The 24889-nt window shown below is 32.8% G+C and overlaps 3 protein-coding genes across 3 annotated transcripts; 2 read left to right on the forward strand and 1 right to left on the reverse strand.

The window, feature by feature from the left end:
• The first annotated feature begins 307 nt into the window (after positions 1-307).
• LOC130903647 (tRNA:m(4)X modification enzyme TRM13 homolog) lies at positions 308-3202 on the forward strand. The gene is made up of 3 exons (XM_057815873.1): positions 308-965; positions 1051-1380; positions 2271-3202. The coding sequence occupies exons 1-3, from the start codon at positions 470-472 to the stop codon at positions 2771-2773; spliced, it is 1329 nt and encodes a 442-aa protein (XP_057671856.1). The 5' UTR covers positions 308-469; the 3' UTR covers positions 2774-3202.
• Positions 3122-18322, reverse strand: LOC130903646 (targeting protein for Xklp2 homolog). Its single transcript, XM_057815872.1, has 9 exons — positions 18157-18322; positions 17524-17924; positions 15672-15734; positions 14024-14123; positions 12119-12251; positions 10468-10739; positions 10282-10408; positions 6510-6914; positions 3122-4806 (listed from the first exon to the last, which is right to left on the reverse strand). The coding sequence occupies exons 2-9, from the start codon at positions 17615-17617 to the stop codon at positions 4399-4401; spliced, it is 1602 nt and encodes a 533-aa protein (XP_057671855.1). The 5' UTR covers positions 17618-17924; positions 18157-18322; the 3' UTR covers positions 3122-4398.
• A 545-nt stretch (positions 18323-18867) lies between these two features.
• On the forward strand, positions 18868-20243 carry LOC130903648 (uncharacterized). Its single transcript, XM_057815874.1, has 3 exons — positions 18868-19181; positions 19243-19513; positions 19948-20243. Exons 1-3 carry the CDS (start codon positions 19001-19003, stop codon positions 20072-20074), a joined length of 579 nt encoding a protein of 192 aa, XP_057671857.1. The 5' UTR covers positions 18868-19000; the 3' UTR covers positions 20075-20243.
• The last annotated feature ends 4646 nt before the right edge of the window (positions 20244-24889 follow it).

Consider the following 24889-nt stretch of genomic DNA (forward strand, 5'->3'; position numbering starts at 1 on the left):
GTTTTATTTATATGGAACATACCATGTTGTATGTTCTGTGTGCCACAATAATATTGGGTGATTAAACATGATCATTCGACAGCAAAAGAATTAAAGTATATATACATTCAATTCTATTTATCAAAAATATTGATATATACCTCAATTTTCACTTGTTATATTAAACGGGAGAGTCCTAAACTGAGACGATTCATCCTGTCAAACATATAAAATGGTCCAATAAATAAAAATTGGGGAAAAAATTACAATTATATAAATATATTATATAAATATCAATACAATCATTGGGTAGATAGTCTACGGATTTAGTCCATCATAACAGAGAACAAAAAGAAGATGACATGAACACTTTGTAGATTATATTTATGTCAAGATCAACTCACTACATGATTAAAGCTTTCTTAAATTATATATGTAATGTTATTAAATTTAACGATAATATTTAAGCTAATAATTATTGTAGTGAGTAATGGAAAATAATACAAAAAAATCTGTTTTAATTGAGAATTCTAAAAATACTGTAATCGTAACTGAAGAACATGCTCAACGTCCAAAAAGAAAAAAGGAGTCAACTAGTAATAGTGGCCACTGTAATTTTTTTGTGTTGCGAAAAAAGCGTTTTTGCAAGATGACCGTAAAAGAAGGAGAGGAATATTGCGGCGAACATAAAAAGATTGATTCGGATATAGAACCTAATACTGATATCAGTAAAAACTCTCCAGTGCGAATCATTTGCCCCTTGGATGGCAAACACACTTGTTTTGCTCATAATTTGAAAAAACATTTGAAAATATGTAATGCTAGACCCAAGCCAACAGATCCCTATATTTCCAAAGGAGTTAATTATGCCGATTCAGAAGAAGATAATTCATATAAACTATTATCTACATTTCCAGAAGATGACATATTGAAAACTATTTCAAAAGTTGATACTGTTTATAACAAATATATAGAGAAACATATTTGTAAGTAGCAGGTATTAATTGGCAATGTATTTTTATTTATTTATTAATGTTATTGCGAGTGATCAATAACTAAAATTCATTGCAGCTGAACATTATTCAAATCACAAATTATTAGAAGATGAAATGTTGAAACCTGGGTATGGATTTAAAACTAAAAAACATCTAAAACAAGTTTCATCCATTTTAGGATTAATTACTGAATATGGAATGATGAAACATGCAACTTGTTATATTGAATTTGGTGCAGGTAAAGGACAATTGAGTTTTTGGTTAGCTAAAGCCTGCGAAGATAACAAAGAATCAAAAGTTTTACTTATCGAGAGAGCATCACCCAAACATAAAAAGGATAATAAAATAGCAAGAAATTCAGACAAAGTTTGCAGGATAAGAGCAGATATATCGGATATAATTTTGGGTAGGTTTCATTAAACTAAACATTCAACAAAATAATATTACATCATTTCTTTATATTTTTTTTTCTTTACAAATTCACAATCCACTTCTATTAAGTAAGTCACAGATCTTTGGACCATTATTTTTCAAGTCTTCTTCCTTACTTTGGGGAATAAACAGAGTGATGATGTATTTAGCTCTAAGAACAGTTCGAGTAATTACTCCCCCAGCTCTCTAATTAACGTCTGCCCTCAAGGCACTAATAGACTTAAAAGATAAAACTCTTCAGCAAAAAACTTGGAGGTATATCGAGACTTGCAAAATCTAAGTGAGTCAGAAGAGAAAAATGAGGGTATCTCAAGTTTCTGGAAGATATAAATGATACAAAGACACTTTGAAGGGATTTGAGAAATATTTACTACAGAACATCCTCAAATCTGCCTACAAGTTTGTAATAAACCAATGAGATGAATAAATATTTTCTGGGTGTATTCAATAAATCCCATTTATGTTAGGAGAAGATTCCTTTCTATGATAACCCCAAGTTGGACTCTTATAAAAAAGTATTCGTCTGTCAATTACCTAAAGTAAATAATCCAACTGAGTTGAAATATTTGCTTCTTATAAGCTTGTAGTTTCAAAAGTGCTTGAACAATCGTGGCACCACATCCAGATGAACTCTTTTACGTGAAAATAATCTTCTTGTTCCTCTGCGAGAAAGGCATTAGCTAATTTGCTGTTTCTTCTTCATTACTTCCGTGCATCTCCCAATCAATGCTGGTTGGTTGGTTGGTTGGAGGTTCAGGACGACAAGTTAGGCTCTTCCTGTTCTGTATTCAGCTTTTATTCAAGACGTTTTTCCTCACCTCTACATTCCATAATTTAAATTTAATATAAAATATTGAATTTCAGATAAAGTGAACATCGTAGGTGAATGTTCTAACGTCGTAGGTGTAACGAAACATCTATGTGGTGAAGCAACAGATTTAGCAATAAGAAGTCTAATGAATATTAAAGAAAATAGCGCTAAAGTGAGAGGTTGTATTCTAACATTCTGCTGTCACCATAGATGTCGATGGCTCCCTTATACAGGAAAAGACTTTTTTAAAGAAAACAATTTGAACAAAAATGACTTTGATATAATGTGTGGAATGGCAAGTTGGGCAACCTGTGGATCAGGTTTGAGTAGAAAAGTACGAAAAGAGATCTCAGAAAAGAACTTGCTGTTGAATCAAAGAGATCTCAGTATGGGACTAACTCGATCAGAAAAAGAAGAAATCGGCAGAAAAAGTAAAAACGTTTTAAATTGGGGACGTGTAGATTATTTAAGTAAATTTAATTTCAAATGCAATTTACATTATTATGTAGAAACTGGTATAACTTTGGAAAATGTTTGTATAGTAGCAGTTAGATAGATACATATTATATTACAATGTAACTCCAGTTAACCGGAAATCTGCATGATAAAATAGGAAATGATATATCGAAAATGTATTCTGCCTTCCTTTTGACAACTACTTTCCTGGTTAATACATCGACGAATATTGAATTAAATTTCCTCTGAGGAGTTTGTTATACCACACTGATGACACGTAATAACGTCGAAACTAGTCAGTGGTTACAATAATCTCCTTGCAAATGCGAGATATTGAAGATGTAATTCAATGTACGTCGCGGATTAACCAAAAAAGTAGTTGTTTTCTCCTTTGAAGAACGCCAAACAATAATTTCGAATTATTAAAATTCTAAATAATACAAAGGTGGCAAATATATTTTGCATGTATTCTTTTTATTTCAAAGAAAAAGATGTACAATTCTCAGACGATTATATATTAATTTCTTCAGATATTGTTTCTTTGTGCACTAATATCTTCATTTTTTTAACTTCAAAAATTATCCCTTTTGATGAATATTATATATGTTCTGGAACTAACCCTCAATTCTACTTGATTCTTATATGAGCACCAAAGGAAATAGAAGGATGTACCGTTGGTTCATCAATATCCTGAATTATAGCACAAATAGTTATGGAAGAATTTGAAGAGTTCCCTAGACTAGCTACTATGGAATTGTTTTAAATTCGGCGAATTCGCGCGGCGCTTTTCGGATAGCATCTTTCAAATTTTTTATAAATGACGGAACTTTGGGACAGGGAACAGAAAAAACAAACCTGAAATGGTTTGTTACTACAATAAAACGAAAGCAGGGGTGGACTTGCTAGACATGAAATGTGCGATATATTCGTCTAATCGAAGAACCACAAGATGGCAATATTGTATCAAATGTTAGATATTAGATGCATCAACTCCTTGTACCTTTCATTTTGAGGTAATCATCTTGTGACTAGGTACCTATTCGTACGAGACCTAGTGATGGAGTTCATAAAGTCACATATGACCAGACGGTTGGAAAGACCAAACCATCAGTATATGTTGGAACAAAACCCAACCCAAGTGACAAGCTAGAGAAAAGGAAAACCTGCTCCAAGTGTTCAGCATCAAAGGAGAGGAAGACAAATTATAAATGCATAAAATGCGACCAGCCAATGTGCCTGAAATGCAGAAGAAAACTGTGCAATTTTTGTGCTACTTAGATTTGACTTTTGGACTAAGAAAAATCTTGCTGGACTCGGAGACCAGATGATAAAATTCATGATACGGTTATATTTTTAAATAGAAACATTTAAGAGGGTGAAAGTAGGAAAAAATTTATTTGAAACCTGATATAGATTTTTTTGAGCAGTTACGACTGAAATATTTCCATGTTGAACATTTCACAACAAAGAAAAACATAGGAAAATATGATACATATATTACGGTGAGAAATTAAAATAACCATACACTCAAGATATTTTAAAATATAAAACTTCAATTTTAGTAAATATAAATAAAGATATAAGTGAATATTTTGATTCTCTTAGTCATATAGATAAAAAAACTAAAAGTAGACAATATTAAACTTATAATCACATTTTCTTCCTCAATTTTTTCTTTTTTCAAGCATTAAATGTACGTTTTTGAAACAGATAAACGATTTATTATTATGCATTATTTTCTTTATTTTTTGAATTGTTTCTCAACTTATTCGTACTAAATTTGGGCGAAACTGGATTTGTAACTTTGTGAAGAGGCTGAATTTTTATTTCCTTGTATTTTCTAATTTCTTTCGCTTTGAAACTAGCCAATTTACGGGCCTCGATAATTTCTTCTTCTTCCTGTCTCTTCTTCATAATTTCTTCTTCTTGCCTGAATAACGCCAATTTTTCTTCCCGTTCTTTAACCTGTTGTTCAAATTGTTCTCTCTCTTTCGCTCGCATATCAGTGTTAAGAGCAAAATCTTGTATTTCAAGTAATGGCCTGTTCGGAAGCTGAGGTACAAATGGTTTTTGATAAAGAACTTTTGGTGGTTTAGCCTTGAAATGAGAGGAATTGATATTCTCTTCGTTATTCTGAAATTAAAACAATTAATGTATATTAGAAAAATGTACAATATGCTTTACATTATTTCAAAACGAGATATGGCAACACCAATGTGAATATGTCAAATCTGACATTTCCGTCATAAAGTTTGACATTTCTAATAGTAAACGTACTCAGAACGTGTTGTCTTATAAGTAACAGCAATGTGCGGATCAACTGGCTTCGACTTTTGATGTTTCCCTGGAGAACCTGGAACATGAAGAAGATATGGGAGAGGAAATAGAAAATAAACTCGTGGGGGTACCAACTGACAAAGAAATTTCAGAACAGATAGAAAATTTGGAAAAAAACATAAGAGAGAATGGAATTCCAGAAGAAATTACGAAATATAGGGGGAGAAGATTTATAGAAGAATTTGTTTATTGCTAGTAACTCTACCTGAAAAATGGTTAGTGATGTTACTAGAAGTATGAAGATTCTAGAAATTACGAGTCCAGCTCTTTGAACTAGCTTCGAACCGTCTGTGTACCAGAGAGATACATTTCGAGCTTGTGGAAGAATGGGGTATCTTTGTGTAACATACTCTGCATTTGGTCCAACGATTTGTCACGTCTTTCTAGCTTTATTAGCTATAAGCCTACCAGATTTCCTGACTTAAGTCTTACTTTAGATTAGCCTGTGGGCGTTGCTAAATGTCTCTTTCTTCACAATGAGGTGAAGAGGAGACTGGTTCAGTAGCGTCTCTAAGGTTGTAGTGGGGCAGGTTAACATTGCCCCTGTAATACCTAGACAGATTAGCCTTTGATTTTGTTTTGTTTTTTCTGAGCTGTTGTTTGTTCAGTTATCGACCACCAAACAAGTGCTGCATGTGTGATAATGGGTTTGATGACTGTTTGGTATATCCAGAATAGGCTTCAATTCCCATGTCGTGCTAACAAGCTGGTGAAATTTCCATCAAGGATAGGTGCGCTTATATTTGCCTTCCTTCTCCTTGTAAATGGATCTAGTGATGTTTTATTGCTAGCAACTCTACCTGAAAAATGGTAAGTAATGTTCCTATAGGATGGAGAGCTTGTAGTTTGATCCAAAAATGCCCAGTCCAGCTTCGAACCGTCTCTGTACCAGAGCTTATGGAAGTTCTTAGTTACCCACCCAGTACTTACTCATTTTCGTCCATACTATCAATCAAGACCATATTCTCCGATAACCCACCCAATAGTCCACAACATCTACCAAACTCTTATTGATCTTCATATAGGTTTCTTTTATATGGCTTTCATCACATACTGAAATCACTGAAATTCTAATTCAGCTTGATAATGACCTCTAGAATTTCTACAAAAATCTTATCAAAGAATTTTGGCGCGATATATGGACCAAGAGGACGAAACTACTATAATATTCATCCATCCACTTCTCACCTGCTGTTAGATATTTTGAGTAGGAGAGAAGTTGTGACAATAAGAAGACTTCGCATTAACCACACTAAACTTACGGTTATTTAATGTATTTAGAGAGTCGTCACGACTACCAAAATTGTTGTATCTGTCACGTACATCCTTACTGACTACAGACAATACTTTACTGCATACCATCAGTTTAATCTGAAACCTAACCTCATATTGTGTAACAGTCCTTCACTTAAATTATGTATCTTTTGTGTGCCAATGGTCAGCACTGTCGAGCTGAAATAATAAAAAAAATAGTTTTTGAAAAAAAAAAAAATACTCACATTCTTTGCTGTATTTGATGAATTGCCTCTTGAAAATGAATAACCATTTTTCGGTGGTTCTATAACCGATTTTGGTACCGGCTTGGCATGGAACATTCTCGCTTTCTTTTCGGCTTCAATATATTTCTGAACCAAAGCTTCGCGCTTACTTCTCATGCACTTATCTCTTAATTCAAAACTAAATGGTATTGGTTTCGTTGGTTTCAGTTTGACAGGCTCGGTAGGTAAATTTTTGTTCTCCGCGGTGGTTGAAATGGAATTCAAACTCATTTTTTTAATGAAGGTCGGTGTTTGTGGCGTTGTTAACGAGGCTTTCAGTTGGGGTTTCATTACATGAGAATTATAAATGAATTTAGGTACAGGTCTTGCATGAAATTCTTGGACCTTTTGCGGGGATTCTGGAATCTGGAATAAAATAAAATGATTTATGTTTATGGAGACGAACAGTATACAATTGATCCAACTATAGTTTAATATATAATACTTTTGAAAGGAGCATCAGTGATTCATTCTAATAGTTAAGCAGCTATAAAAGCAACCGTATATTATCAACTCAAAGTTGGGGTGGGTGTAGCCAACAAACTTAATGGAAAAGGCAAGAATAACAGACCATTTAGTGTAGGTTCCTGGTTGCACAGGATTTAAAATAAGCGAGAACCTGAGCTACTCGCTTGAAATTGAGCAAAAACGTTATTTATTCCTGAAGCCTTTTCATGGTGTACGAAAATGAGTTTCTGAAAAAAAGAGGAACCTGCACTTTGGCTAAACCACTTCAAAAAGTTTCCTTTCAGTCTTTTTTATGTCAGAGGGGCAGGTTAGAATCAGATATTAGCTTGTGGGATTGTTGTTCCCAACAGCCAAATTTTAGGATTTTGTTTGTTAAGTAAACGGCTACTGATGGCACTGAGCATTCACATCTCAGTGGTGATTGGGTTAGTGCCATCAGCTAAAGGTAAGGAAATTGCTACTGGAGGCCCTAAATATTCACTCTAGTAGCAGTCGCGAAACTGTCATTGACTGGTGGTAAGGAAATTGCTACTTGAGGCGGTGAGTATTCACACTCCTATAGCTGATTAATCATGTCTCGGTGATGGTTGTGTTTGAGCCTCCAGCCAACCTAGTGGGAGAACAGTTTGAAAAGTTGTTATCGGAATTGATAAATTTTATAATCTCAGTCCTTACCATAGAACTTTGACCGACCGAGAGCGTAGTTTTTGCACTTACCAATCCAGAAGGGTGAGTAAAATCTGTTCAACTGGACTCAGCATATTCGTCATCACCATACTGACTCCTGGAGTATTTTATTTTCTTTACTGACGCTGCCTGGAGCATATCACGATAAAAAACTAGCGCCCGAGTTAATACGATACCTGAGCTTTGGCGACAAACCATCACGTAGCCACAAAAGAGCGTTACAGTACCATTATTAATCTTATACTATATTCTATTCTAGACTGTTTGATTTCCCTCTTCCTTGTCAAATATTCGGCATGGCGCTTCAAGCTTACCATTAAATTAGTACATATCGAGGATCTCCGTTCAATTGGGATTTCCCTTGTAGTGCGGGATCCCGCTGCAAAATTATGACATGAAGAATGTACACAATCAAAATCTGATTTGGAGGTATTTTTACAAGTAGGAGAATGTATTTTTCATAAGGTGCCAATTAAAAATTACCCGCGAGTACTATTAATTAAAATCTAATTAATTGAATTTTATTAATATATTTCGTTTACATCTTATGGAAATTCCACCTATAGCACTTTAAAACAGTGTATTTGAAAGATTTGAAAAGTCACGGTTGCTGCTGACTGCTTAGCCGCAACCTCTACGTAGCCAGGTGTAAACAGGTATGATTTTGTAAAAACTTCTCGTTCATTATGTATATTAATTTCATTTACACCAAATTAAAGTTAATTGTTTTCTGTATTTAATTTTATAAAGGTGCTTGTAAAAAGAAAACCGCAAATTGAAGTTTCCTTAATTTAAAGATGCCAGGTATTGCAAATAAGGTGACAAAGAGTGAGTGCACGACGTTACTGGTTAGATAAGGACGCTAAATGCCAGCTGTACGCGTTTTTTGAGCTATTGCGCATGCCTCGATAAATAGGGTTCTCATTCAAGTAGCTGAGCTAAGGTTTATATTGATTATAAATCCTAACCATACTCTTTTGCTGCTCGTAATACGTATTGCTTTTATTGTTGTTGTTTAATAAATATTATTATTGTTTATGTGCGATGATAGTGAAAGCAGCGAGGAATCTGACGTTGAATAAATGACAAGGAATAAGATTTCATAATTTATTAAAAAAATTAACCTATTTTTTCTATCTGATACTTCTGTTTTATCTGTACAAAATGTTGATTATTCTGTAACTTATTATTAAAACTCTACAATCATCTGCTATTGAGTGTCAATAATTTGTCATTTGTGACTGCAGTAAAAATATAAATAAAATCTTAGAGCTTAAACAAAACTTATATATTAAAATTTTCTTTCAGATGAATGATCAAGATTTTATTTTTGATAAGTATGCTCTTGTGATTTTTTTTTAATGAATTAGATTTTTTACTTTTGTTACTTAATATGGTTTTGGAAATTACTAAACAAAACTTCATAAAGTCCAATTTTTTTCAGATTATGTATCCAACTTTATTATTATGATTATTTAATTATTTAATATTATTTTTTTTAATGTTATTAATATTTTATCTAATTATTTTTTTCAGAGCATTTAATTAGAGTCGTTTTGACTATTTAGACCGCTAGTTGAGAACCCTATTTATCGAGGCATGCGCAATAGCTCAAAAAACGCGTACAGCTGGCATTTAGCGTCCTTGTCTAACCAGTAACGTCGTGCACTCACTCTTTGTCACCTTATTTGCAATACCTGGCATCTTTAAATTAAGGAAACTTCAATTTGCGGTTTTCTTTTTACAAGCACCTTTATAAAATTAAATACAGAAAAAAATTAGCTTTAATTTGGTGTAAATGAAATTAATATACATAATGAACGAGAAGTTTTTACAAAATCATACCTGTTTACACCTGGCTACGTAGAGGTTGCGGCTAAGCAGTCAGCAGCAACTGTGACTTTTCAAATCTTTCAAATACACTGTTTTAAAGTGCTATAGGTGGAATTTCCATAAGATGTGAACGAAATGTATTAATAAAATTCAATTAATTAGATTTTAATTAATAGTACTCGCGGGTAATTTTTAATTGGCACCTTATGAAAAATACATTCTCCTACTGGTAAAAATACCTCCTAATCAGATTTTGATTGTGTACATTCTTCATGTCATAATTTTGCAGCGGGATCTTAGACTATTGCTAAAGGACTAATACCGAACCTCGTCGCTCGTTGAGCTAGCATTGAAAATATTACCCTAAATCAAGGGTAAATAAATCACGATAACTCCGCACACCACTCTGATAAAAATTCATTACAATTGTATATACAGCTATACTTTCCTTTGACTTTAGTAATGTTCTAACAGAAAATATATTGGACAGACGAAGAGATCCGTTAATGTCCGGTTCAAAGAGCATATATTTCATTTTTAATATGACCGGTCCGAAAAATCGGGTTAGTTGAGAATTATGAATTTTCCCGCAAAGAGAATTTCCCACCGGAATTCTTTTTCGCGAGAGTGTAATTGTGAGTGTTGGTGTAGTTATAGTATAAACAGTGTATTTAGTATTTAAGACATACAGATTTACTACAAATTTGAGTAATGCAATATCTACGATGAGAATTCTACAACTCACCACCTTATTCTGAACTTCTGTTAATTTAAACGGTTCTGGTATGGTGGAAATTTTTCTCTTCGATTTATTCGAGTCAACGGGACCTCGAAGTATTTTTTTATTTAGAGGGTGTGCTTTAAATTGGGACCTGAAATATTTAAAAAAACATAATAAAAATCATATTTTTTCAATTATCACATAACCTACTTCTTTGCTTCTGCCAAAGCAAGTTGCTCTAGTTCTTCTCGAGATTGTGCATGCAGAGGCCGATTTCTGAGAGATGTTTTTAATTTTGGGGAATGGGGAATGGTGGCTTTCAAAGGATTGTCAGCAACGGCCACAGGTTTCACTCTGAAACGTTTCGGTGTACCATTTTGAAATTTTATCAATGCTTCAGCCATTGGTACATATTCGTTTTTGTTCAATTCTTGATTGGACTTAAATTTTCTTTTTGGCTGTGCTAATCTGTTGATTAACTCCTGCAAAAAAAATTATTTTGGAATTTTAAAAATGTATGAATCATTACAGATTGTTCAAAACCTAATTGCAAGAATAGCTTAGCAACCACTGACTAGTTTCGACGTTATTACGTCTCATCAAAGTCGTTTAACAACTCTCGTTCGGACTTGATTTGGTTTATGTAGTTAAACATTCTATTATCGGCGACAACACTAGATTTCTAGCTGACCAGTAGTTCGTAGTTGGAAGTGAGGATGGCGCCAATTGGCGTTCGCTGGGGAATGTTTGACAACACGACCCAAATAGCGACGTTCTTTGACGTTGTCTTCAATTCGGGTCTCAAGCATTGTTAAGAGAGTTGTTAATCCACTCTGATTAGAGGTAATAACGTCGAAACTAGTCATGGTTCATGGGGATGTTAATATCGACAAAAAGGTCGAATGATATTACGCTCTTCAGAGGAGATGTAATTCAATATTCGTCGAGGCATTAACCAGGAAAGTAGTTGTGTTCTCTTTTGAGGAACAGCTGAAAACATCAAAATCAAACAACTAATATGGTATGGATATGTACAAAGAATGCTAGAGAACAGGTCTTATAGTGGACAACACAAGGAAAAAGGAGAAGAGGAAGGCTAAGAAGAAGCTTGAGAAATGGTATAGATAAAGAAACTAACAGAAGATCTATAACAGAAAGACGTCGAAGAACGTTGTAAACCGAATTGAAACACAAGATTAGCACGTTAACAATCGGAGATTAAATATTTTGTGAACTACCCAAGGTGAAACGGCCAACTTGTTAAGTTTTTTAGAATGGTATATTCAAATAGCTTAGAATTGACTTAATCAGTTATGGAGACGTAGAAGACGATGTAAGAGAAGAAGTGGTCGGAGCAAATTAGGTCGCAGGATGTCTTCAGAACGTTGTATGGCGGGACAAACACCCAAGATATAAAATAAAAGCACGAATTTACAAATCAACAATCAGATCTCTATATTGGAAAGATAAAAAAAACGAAGCGGCTCTTGGAGACCACAAAGATGAAAATCCTCAGGAAGATTTTTGTGTCACAGCGTAAAATACAATGGAACCAACATAAAAGTCGAATGACAGACGATAGACTGGGAAAAATAGCAGAGAATAAACTTCCAATTGAATCACAAAGTAGAAGTCGACCATGGAAGAGGTGGAATGACAACCTAGTGTCAGGGTGAGGAAATATGTTAAAGAACGAATAGACCTGTTATGGAAAAAAGAACATGAACAAACATTTTATTTTTGTTGATTTTGACTTGAAGTATGGGACGTGATCCATACCTTAAACAGCAAAACAAAACTATTAGTAAATTCATACAGTTTTTCGAATAATATCGATTTTTTCAAAATTGTGAAGACTTACTTGAGATTTACTACCACAAATTCCTGAAGAACCAGCTTCAAAGTTAACTGTTTGTTCTGAATAATAGTTCTCCCGACTAAAGTCATTTTCTTCTTCACCGTTTTCACCATCATATACATATTGTTTACCACTCCTGAAAATTTTATATTGGGATAGAGAAGTTTCATAGAAATATGGTCAGATACAGATTTAGTAAGCACAGAGATGTCCTACTGGTGAGTGATGGCTGCAAGATCCAGCTCGTTTCGTCACTCGGACAACAAAAGCAACGACGAAGCAAACTCACTCGCCAGGTTGGGATCCTTGGTGTAGCCAAAAGCGTTGATGAACGATCTACTCGATCGTTGGGCTCGGCAGAGAGAAGCGAAGGCCCATATAGATGGGCCCCGTGCGTCTCCTCATACCAAGAACTGCTCCAATTAAACAAGAGCGAAATCCAACTAGTGACCAGACTTGTAACTGGACACTGCTATCTAAGACGCCAGCTCCACACCATGGGCGTCATAAATGAATCGAAATATGACACCTACATCAATTAATTTAAATATTTTAGATAAAATGAACAGAAGACAAAGACTGGAAAGAAAAAATATTTGATTAAAACCGATTTTTGAGCTAGAAACTCAAACTCTGGATCTACCTAGACCACGTAACGTTCGACATTATAGATCGGCCAAAGCTTCAAATTCAACTCGTGATTCGCCAGAAATAGAATTTCGACACTGAGATGTGGCAAAATGTATCAACGGCTTGGATGGGAGAAGTCTCTTCCTTGCAGATTGGAAACTTGCTCGGGTTTCACCCATACCAAAAAGACAGTTACCAACAACTACTGTTCAATTTCTTTTGTCCCAGCCGTTGCCAAGTTCATGGAGAGAGTCATTAACCAGCAAATCACACTGGACACATCGTAGGCTTTGGCATGCCAACCTTCTGAATAAATCAAGATCAAGTCCTCAGTTGTCGACTGGCTTGATAGCTTCCTACCTACCTACACGCCTCAGAAAGGTTAGAGGTCAACGCTGGTGTTCCCCAGGGATGAATCTTGTCACCTTATCTCTTTCTCCTGTACATCAACGATCTACTCGACAAAACTGCAAACTCGATCTATAACTTCACCAACTATAGCCTCTAGTGTAGTCGTTATCACCACCATCCATACTGATCTTCAAAACATTCTGGAGTGCGGCGTAAGCAATCTCATTGAGTTCAAAGCAGCATAGACCAAGGCTGCTCCTTTTACAACTGCAGCTCACCATGTCTGGTCATAAATATCACCATCACCGAAAATTCGTGTTGCTATTGAGGTTGAGAACAATATATCCTAGCATAGTCACGTGGCCAAATTGGTTAAGGCAGCTTCAGAAAAACTCGGAATCCTCTTAAATACCAAACAGCTATTTACTCCTCAACAGCTTCTAATCCTCTACAAGGCCCAGATTCGTCCATGTCTGGAATACTACTCGCATATTTGGAGTTCGACTCCCAAGCAAACTCTGAGGATGCTAGATTAAATATGGAAGAGAGCGATTCGACTTATAGGCGATCCAGAGTTGACCAGAAAATTGGACAACTCAGGGCAAAGAAGAAAGGTCGCTGACCTGACTTGTTCCCGCCTAGAGCAGTTTTTGCAATACTTCTTCGACAGATAGACGTGGTTCATTAACACTGAGTTGCCTGCAGATGCCGAGAACGTCAATTTATCGAGACTCTGTTCTTTGAAGAATTGGGAGCTTGAGGAATCAGCTACCAAGGCACGTCTTTCCCGAACGCTACAACCTACAGAAGTTCAAGATTAATATATACAGACGTTTCCACACGGTAGACACCACTCGAACTACCCTCTTGTGCTTGCTTTTTAAATAAAAAAAAAATGATTTTTAATAAATTTTTACAACTTCTTACCTTAATTTGTGTACGTGCCCAATTATTCTTTGAAGATCACCAACACTCAATGATTTTCTAAAATTGGGTTTTTGAGAGCATTGCAAGTTTTCTACTTCACCTATAATTAACAAGTCAACCGTTACCATTTCAAGTTAATAGACAATCTGATTATAAAGTATCACAACTTGATTATATTAAATATTAGCTGACCCGGTAGACTTCGTACTGCCTCAATCGATAAATAAAAGGCATAAACTTGTATAAAATAAACTCAAAACAAACAAAACATTGAAACAAATAAAAAGAAAATGCTCGGTATGAATGACTTCCAACTTCCAACGACTGGCCTTGCGATTTATTTATGGTCATCGCACCGGCCAGACGTACCGGAAATTTTAAACGTTTAAAATCGATTTTCCCTTTATGACTGTTCACAATTCTGACAAAGCAATACGACTATTTTCTTGATCTGTCTCTGGTCATCAGTGCGGTTATCACTTGAGGTAGCTCTTCGCACATGATTTGCCTAGTCTTCTTCTCGGAATCATAAATTGTAATTAATCAAAGTGAGAAAAGTTCTCGCGCACTCAGCCGTAAAGTATCACTATCACAAAAGATCAACAAAAAAAGAGCACAAAACTTAAAACGTCACTATCACAAAGGATCACTGAAGTAAAGAGAGTTCTCGCGCACGTAGCGGCAATCGTCACTCACAAAGCTGGAAGGATGAACTCTTTGTCTGTGGTATCGATCGACATATTAGTTGGTTGTCAAATGTCAAATATTATGATTTCATTCAGAAATTCAATTTATGAGAAAACATCAAAGGACAAAAAAAATTGTTGTTTTTATTTAATTCCGAATCTATAATTATTCAACAATGATAATAGTATTCTATTGAAAAAACTCGGTAAGTCATGTTTTTTGTGAGGTCCAAAAATAGGAAAAAAAACTTTTTGTATTACATTACATTGGTAATCCAATTGAATTTCTAGAGTAAATATTGTAAACAACTCGTCCATGACATGGACCGTAAAACTGGTCCTGTTCGATTTGGTTACTAGAATTTAAAATTTGGTGAACGTACAGGGTCAAAATATTTCCAAGAACAATCATAAAGCAGGAAATTGAATTGTTTTCTATAACAGTATGTTATGGCTGTTTGTTTTTACAGAATCAATCTCTAAGAAGCTTGGACCGTGAAGCCGGTCCTGTTCGATTTGTTTACTAGAATCTAAATTTGGTGAACGCACAGGGTAAAAAAATTTCCAAGAACTGCAAATCTTTTAATTGTTTTGTTTGTTTGTTTGTTTGTTAGTTTACATTCTAGAATCCGAATTATCGAGATATCCTCGAGATATCCGTTGTGTATAAATAGGCACTTGTTTATCAGCAAGTCAGTTAATCATAATCACCACAATGTGATTATCCCAAGCACATCGATATAGAAAAGTGTGTTTAAATAAATATTTAGTAATAAGTTAGAGGATAGTTAAATTTTGGCGGATAATTTAGTGCACAGTTTAGTGTAATTATTGTAGTTATATGAATAAATTAAGTAAATAAGAAACATTGTGTATAAATTAGTCCAACTATTAAAAATTGTTTAAATAAATTAGAAGAAAACCATTACAATAGGTATCATATTATCAAAATGTCTACTCACTGGCTAAGAAGGTGACTTCATTTGATATATCTGAATTATTGAGAGGATCTTCGTGTGCTTGTTCTGAAAAAAAGTTTACAATGTACTTTATTCCATTTCTTGATTTCAATCACAGTTGAGGAATCACTACACTATGGCCTCGATAATCCAATAGAGGCAAAAACAATACCCTTTCAGGATTATCGAGGCGTTTGGAACAAAGTATGTCACACAAAACATGTTAAACCCTAGTTTTTTTTATCAATTTTTTACATTAAAGCATAAAGACAAAAATATACATGTTCAAAATTAAAATCCTGTAACAAAAGAAGTAAATTGAAATAAAACATTAATTAATTTTTCTTGAGTTTGTTTATAATTTTCGCACTTTATTTCAAAAGGCCGGTCTCTAAGTCAACAGACAAACATAAATTCGTCGCTATCAAATTTGTTATCTTCAGCCAATTTCAAAGCAATTTTTAAAGCTTCTACTGCCCCTGAATTACCAACTTTTTTGGAGGTGAAAACTGCAACGTTAATAATTTTTGGGGATTTGATATCAAAAGGGACAATGCGCATCGGCGCTCATACATAAACTTTATGAATTTTTTAATTTAGAAGTTATAAAAAATACATCATAATTTTTTGTTAATAGGTTTCTCATTGAGTGTCTTCGAAATAATAATTTTTAAAAAATTTGGGGCTCTGGTTTAGCATAGTAAAATATGTTTAAAAATATGAGTTTACAAATGTTCCACTTCAACTTTTGGTAGTAAAATTATGTAGCCTATTATAATGTCATTATATGCCTCCTTTATTGACATGTTTTTGCAAAAGTTTAGTTTATTTTGTAAAATAATATTCGAATATTCGTGTTAGAAATCTGTGTATAACTTCACACAGGTGAAGAGATTGTAGGTAAATGTAACAACAGAAAACTCCCAATTCACAATAACCCTTGGTGGATATTATATAAAAACAGATGCAAGGTATTTGAAAAGCAGTTTACTACTGATTTGAGCTAAAGGTGAGAAAATGAGATGTTATGTTGGATCATCTACAATTAATGTAATATATGCAAGTGCTACCACCATTCTTTTTAATTAAGTATTCATAACATTTAACTGATTTCAACATAGGAATTGTAACTGTCAAGGTACAGTAGTTATTTTTTGGCAAAAAAATACAGTAAATACATCACCTGAGACAAAAATTGGAAGAAAAAATACTCCTATTTTATTATATAAGGCTGCTTTGCACATATTTTGAACATACTGTGTCAGTTATAGTTTTTCTGAATTTTTGAAACAATCACATAGTTGTAGCAAAATTTATTTCATTTCAATTGCCTAGAGATGCATATTTCTTGGCAAGATAAAATATTAAAAATATATGAGAACAAAAATGAGATTGGAATCAACAAAGATTTAAATTTTGAACAAATTTTGTAAAGAAATATAAACATTATAAAGAATGCAACAAAACAGTTTTATACATAACTGCTTCCTAAACATAAATAAACTACCTAATATCAAGCATTTCTGGGTTAATTAACTGGTATACAAATTGATTATTAAAAAGAAGGAAAACTGAGAAGAAAGTTCAAACTACTATCTGAGGTATAAAAACTATAACTTAACATTGCTTTGCCTGTTCAAAAACAGTTTCATTGAGACAACCTCAAGTTAATGGAGCCAAGTGAATTTTGAAATCGAAGTGAAAACATTAATTTCAAAAAAGGTTTAATAAGATAAATTAGATTTCACGAAAATTAATCCATACATCCATACTCAACTTATTTGAGTTACATCATATTCGAACGCGCTATTATTATATTATTATTATTATAATCAGTGTATCTATTAGTACTCACCAAAATATCCATCTGCAGTATCATCAAGATCTTTTATATCTCTATTGAAATCAAAGAATTGCGGAGCATTGATATCATCAAAGCTTTCTGCCATAATAAATCTTGAAAAATTAAAATATGAATCCAATTTTTTTATCCTTACTTATATCACAATAAAAACTCAACGGAAATCCACTGGTCAAAATTTTCAAATAAATGTCAACGTCTCCTAACGAACATAGTGTTATACCAACTTAAATTCTTAAAAGAGTCTTATTCACATAGAGAAAGTAAACTTCATAGAGGTTAATTTTAAATTCTTATCAAAATACCACGGTAATGGTATAATATGGTTAGGTATGTTAGGTATAACATACCTAACATACGTTAGACTGTGAATATTAGAACAGATTGAAGATTATCTAAAAAATACTTATGGTGAAAAACCATATATTGGATTAAATGTAAAAATATGCGGAAAAAGAACAGCTACGCTAATGTGGATGAGAATGTCACAATACGTCCCATTGTTTACAAGAAATTAATTATATGAAAAAGAAGCTGAAGCTAGAGTCGCATTAAGCAGATGTAGCGCTTAGCAATAGCGGTAGTGATCGGGAACGTATTGAACGTTTTATCACAAAAACCACCTACCTCTGTTGTTCCGTGGATACCCGTAAAAAATACCTTATTTGCACAATATTGATAACACTTATTGCATTATCCTGCACTGCACTGGCTGAACTCACTCTATTACACCTTGTTTTTAAACTAGGAGTAAAATGAATTTAAGTTGGCAATTCTGATGACTTCTGATTAGCTAAATGGCAGCCAGTTCATACGCTACTTTTTACCATAGAGATATTACAGATAGAGTAGGCATGTTATAGGTGCCCATACAAGTGGGAGCATATTTTAATGATAAAACATTATATAGATAGTACTCATTTTTATAACACTTCTTTTTTAATATTGTGCATACTATCAAAACAATATTTTTGCTAACTACTTCTTGAATTACTTATGAAAACTGCGACTTTTATCTCCAGGTATTGGCTCTTTTTTGCAGAGAACACAGTAGTAAGGCATATTCGACAACAAATGTTTAATAATCTTTATCACATTATTTACATTGGGCAAATATAATATTTATTTACAGACGTAGATGTTACGTTCGCACTTTACGTTGCCCGTTGAATCAGAGACACGCATGCGCAGTACGCAACAAAAGAAAGAGATAGAAATACATAAATGACTCTCTTTCTCTTTTCATTAGCAAAACGCTCTCACTTGTAGGCATGCCTACTCTATTGGTAATATCTCTATGCTTTTTATACATCTGTGACAAAATACTTGTCAATACCTAACCTAAAAATTTTGTACTTGTTTTTTGTAAACTTTGTTCATTCGTCATTTCTGGTTATTGTGCATTGCTTTATTTCAACTTAAAAAAAAAACAGTTCTTATCAGAACTCATTGTATAACTTTTTGATTAAATATGGATGCTACTCCAAGTACCAGCGGTCTTTCTTCTCCACTAAAAAGACGGAAATTGATAAGTTTGGGTCATTTATCACTAAACAAAAAACAGAGTATGATAAATTTGTATAAACAAATTTTAACTGATCAACCAAAAATCAAGTTTACTGCTGTCGTGTCTAAAATTGTTACAACGATGGGTAAGTTGTAGAAAAATTACATTTTTGTATGAAATTAACTTAAAACATTTTTACTTTTTAGGGATTGCGAAATCGACTGTGTATCGTACGATAAAAGAATATCGAAGTACGGGAACAGTTGTTAGTCCAAAACATTCTGGAGGTTGTCCAGGCCTTGTTAAAACATTTGATGAAACTAGTAAAAATATCATTCGACGAATTGTACATAGTTTCTTTCTTAAAAACGAGATCCCCACATTGAACAAAATTTTAAATGAAATTAAGAAAAACATGGATTTACAAAATGTCTCTCATTCATCATTATACAAACTTATGAAAGAAATCAATTTCAAGTAAGTAATTTTGTCATGTTTTATATAAAGGACATCATTATTTTATCATTGCCCACTTGTTTGTTGTAGCTTATGATTTTTTTAACCAACCTAAATAATCTATTTAGTCAAAAAATGATTATTTGTCATACAGGTACTATTATCTCCAATTAAAAAGTGTATCATATTCATACATCAATGTAGATAAAATTAATAAAACTAAAAATAAGTTTCAAATAAAGACAAGCCTATTAAGATGTTAACAAATAATCTAGCATAAGTATAGGAAATTTTAATGAACTTTCCCTTATACAATCTGCAGACCATTATATTTAAAAATACCTATGTTTATCAAATATAGAAATAAAAGTAGGTAGTGTGTGGGTGTCCCTTATTATTTTCTTTTATTTATTTAGTGTGTATTAAATATTCATGTAATATGTATAAATTTTTAGATATTTGAAAAGAAGCCGTAAGAGTGATTTAATAGAACGTGATGATATTGTAAGGTGGAGATACTCAACATCTATCAAACGTTACAGGTCAGAAGGTAGACCACTCTATTATTTAGATGAAAAATAAAATCCTTATACTTTTCGTTTAATATGTTTCTTAGGTTAATATTCAATGTTATAGTTTAATATTGCACTTTGTAGTTATTACATTATAAAAGAAATTTTACATTAACAAACAATACCAAAGAGTTAAAGTGTTTAGTAAAAACCAAATAAAAATTTCAAAATAATAAAAACTTTATTTCTTATAATTCCTTGCAGGTTTGGTAAATATTGATATTTCTCTTACTAAAGTATGGGTAGGTAATTATGGAAATAATGGTATCGAGATTATTTCTTCCATATTTCTTGGTAGAAATATTAAATAAAATAATATATATATATATATATATATATATATATATATATATATATATATATATATATATATATATATATATATTATCAGTGCCAAACTTCAAATTATTTTTCAATAAAAAATGTTTGTTAACATAAATGAGGTACAGTTTAATACCACATACATAAAATAAATATTGAAGAAATCTTAATTTAAAAAATTTGAAACAAAACAATACATCCACTTTATTTATTTGTTATAACCTAATATTTAGCTTCTCGATAAGTTTAGGTACTTTTGTTGGATATAATAATTTTGTTAAAACGTTTTGTACATCATAAGTTATTTAAAAAACAACGAATACATAAGTGTAAATAAACCAAGAACATTTTATGATTTATTACTTTATTTTTATTTAACAAACAACATCAGTTAACTTTTTCGACATAAGTTAACACAAATACATGGTTCTCCTGTAATTGCAAAGTTGTCGACTCAAACGCTAGTCCATTCTTCTTCTTCTTCTTCTTTTAATGCTTATCCATTAATGGATGTTCGCGACTACATTTTTCATGGCTTCTCTATCTCTAGCTGTATGGATCAATGTCTGAATATCTTGTATACCCGTCCACTGCCTCACGTTCCACAACCATGACATCCTCTTCCGTTCCAATCCTCTCTTACCTTCAATCTTGCCCTCGACTATCAACTGAGGGAATTGATATTTATGGCCTCTATATATGCCTCTAATTTGTTGATATTTTTTACTTGTACTTGTACTTCGAGCTTGTTCAATTTGTTAAATTTTTCTACCCGTTCTATAGGTTTTCCATTATATGTTACTCTAGATTTTCTAAACGTATTCGCTTTCCTAGTGATAATCATGAATTTAGTTTTTTTGATGTTGATGTTTAATCCTACTATATTAGTTAGTTGTTGTAGGTCATATATATTATCTGTAATCAGCACTGTGTCATCGGCGTAACGTATGTTGTTGACCCAGACTCCATTGACTTTGATCCCAATGTTTCTATCTTCAAGTGACTCTCGAAAGATGGCTTCAGAGTATATATTAAACAGGAGCGGCGACAATATACAACCTTGACGTACTCCTCTGCGAATCCGAACTTGCTCAGTTAGACCATGATTTACTTTGACTTGCAGTTTTTGATGCCAGTACAGATTTTCGATACAAAGAATGTCCTTTTCGTCCAAATCCAATTTTTTAAGGAGCTGTATAAGTTTGTGATGTTAAACTTTATCAAAAGCTTTTTTGTAGTCTATGAAGCATAGACAAACATTTTTTCTTTGGTCATAGCAGTTCTGTACAAGGACCTGTGTTGCGACTATTGCCTCTCTTGTACCTAACCCCTGTCTAAATCTAAATTGCGAGTTGCTTATGGGTGATTCCGTTCTAACTGTGATTTTTTGTATTCAAAATTTCAAGATTTTAAAATTTAACTTTTCTAACTTTTTTATGCATATTATTCATCTATTTTACTGTAAAAATAAAACTCTAAGAGGAATTTACTACAACTTCAAAGTATCACGAGCAAGACACAAATGTCGGATTTTGAGTTCCACGGTACTGACTCATTTATCCACGGTACTGACATGGTAACTTAAGATATTAAACAACAAGTGCATCAATTTTCCTCAGTTTGATCATAAACATTAGAATTTATAAGGTAATTAGATTAAATCATTTGTTACGACAAAAAAAATTAATAATTTATCGGTAAATTCTAGGAATGGACATGACACGGTACTGACATTCAAGTGATGTAGTATAAGTTTTCTTTAAGTGGCAAGTTATATTGTATAAAAATAATGTTTAAATATCTTAAGAATTATTCAATTAACACAAAATTTTTATTAATTGATTATTAATTAATGACTAGTACAAAAAAACAATACAGGACATTGAATATCACAGTTATAATGGAATCACCCTTATATTGTTATCACATTTTCTATGTAATCTCTGATGTATTATTCTTAGGAATATTTTTAGGGAGTGGCTCATAAGGCTAATTAGTCTATGATCTTCACATTTTCTTGCGTTCGATTTTTTTGGGATAGGAATAAAAACTGAAGATGGCCACTGTTCAGGGTAATGACCAGTATCATATATCTTGTTGAACAGCTTGTGAAGCACTCTAATGCCGCTTTCGTCCAGTAGTTTCAGTATTTCTGATGGTATTTCATCTGGACCAGCTGCTTTATTGTTTTTAGCGACTAGTACAGCCTTTTCTACCTCTTCTTTGGTAATAGAAGGTCCAGTTAGACATTCTTCTGCATTGAGTTCTCTGGTCTGGTCTATTGTCATCAAAAAGTTTTTCTACATAGTCTTCCCATATCCTGTATTTCTCATGATCTTCCATAACTATCTGGTTGTCCTGATTGGTTATTATATTTAGATTTCGTTTTTTAAATATACCAGTGGCTTCCTTTAATCTTTAGTCCCTTCACCACATAAATATCTGCTAGTAGTTTCAACATTGACGAAATCAACCTTTGTTTTATCATTGGGCAATTTTTTTAGAAATTCAGAAAACCATTGTTCAAACACTGTCCCATTCATATCCTTATGATAATCTCCAGTTTTTACTTTCAAAAACAAGTAATGTGTCTTTAACAAATCCTTGTTCACATCCAGCATGAAGAATTATAAGACGTTTACCTTTTCCTGATGGGCTTTTAAGACCTGTAGATAATCCTTCGTTAAAAGCTTGGGTTTTATTTTTGATATTTGTATCTATCCAAACTTTTGCTTTTGTGTGACCTTCATTTAGCCAGGTTTCATCTAAATAATAAATTGGCCTACCTTCTGACCTGTAACGTTTGATAGATGTTAAGTATTGTCATCTCCACCTTACAATATCATCACGTTCTATTAAATCACTCTTACGGCTTCTTTTCAAATATCTAAAAATTTATACATATTACATGAATATTTAATACACACTAAATAAATAAAAGAAAATAATAAGGGACACCCACACACCACCTACTTTTATTTCTATATTTGATAAACATAGGTATTTTTAAATATAATGGCCTGCAGATTGTATAAGGGAAAGTTCATTAAAATTTCTTATTCTTATGCTAGATTATTTGTTAACATCTTAATAGGCTTGTCTTTATTTGAAACTTATTTTTAGTTTTATTAATTTTTTTCTACATTAATGTATGAATATGATACACTTTTTAATTGAAGATAATAGTACCTGTATGATAAATAATTATTTTTTGACTAAATAGATTATTTAGGTTGGTTAAAAAATCATAAGCTACAACAAACAAGTGGGCAATAATAAAATAATGATGTCCTTTATATAAAACATGACAAAATTACTTACTTGAAATTGATTTCTTTCATAAGTTTGTATAATGATGAATGAGAGACATTTTGTAAATCCGTATTTTTCTTAATTTCATTTAAAATTTTGTTCAATGTGGGGATCTCGTTTTTAAGAAAGAAACTATGTACAATTCGTCGAATGATATTTTTACTAGTTTCATCAAATGTTTTGGACTAACAACTCTTCCCATACTTCAATATTCTTTTATCGTACGATATACAGTCGATTTCGCAATCGCTAAAAAGTAAAAATGTTTCAAGTTAAAATTTGTTTATACAAATTTATTATACTCTGTTTTTCGTTTAGTGATAAATGACCCAAACTTATCAATTTCCGTCTTTTTAGTGGAGAAGAAAGACCGCTGGTACTTGGAGTAGCATCCATATTTAATCAAAAAGTTATACAATGAGTTCTGATAAGAACTGTTTTTTTTAAGTTGAAATAAAGCAATGCACAATAACCAGAAATGACGAATGAACAAAGTTTACAAAAAACAAGTACAAAATTTTTAGGTTAGGTATTGACAAGTATTTTGTCACAGATGTGTAAAAAGTATGGAGTGTAGAGAAGGAGGAACATCTCTTATGGACGGTACGTTTAAAATATGGTCTGAATTCTGTAGGGATAATACGTGGCGCTGATTTTACTATGGGATTGAGATCTGAAGTTAGACACTTACTATATCGAGACTAACGAGATTCTGTTTTGTTAATCGTTTCATTATTTTAATACTACTAATTTCATTATCACGGTGCATTATTTAAAGCATTACTATACAGTTATTTTCAAATCAGCGCGTAAAATTCAAGCGAATACCCTCTATAATCAGCGCCACCTATTTTCCCATCAAAAATCAGCTCACATTTTTTAACCCAGAGATGTTCCTCCTTCTCTACACTCCATAGTAAAAAGTATCGTATGAAACTGGCTGCCATCTAGCCAATCAGAAGTTATCAGAATTGCCAACTTAAATTCAATTTACTCCTAGTTTAAAAACAAGGTATATACCCAGTGCAAGTAGTACAGTGAACTGGGTGAACTAGTTCTCTTGCACTGCTACTAAAAACAGCAAGACTAGCACTGGTTCTGCTTACTTGTACACTTCCTGAACTAGCTCTACCAGTGCAGCTATCAAGAACAAACCTTATGTTTTATGGTGGTAGACGGAGAGATAGATCAC

The sequence above is a fragment of the Diorhabda carinulata genome, chromosome 2 (genome assembly GCF_026250575.1).
Source record: "Diorhabda carinulata isolate Delta chromosome 2, icDioCari1.1, whole genome shotgun sequence".
Taxonomy (NCBI): Eukaryota; Metazoa; Arthropoda; class Insecta; order Coleoptera; family Chrysomelidae; genus Diorhabda; species Diorhabda carinulata.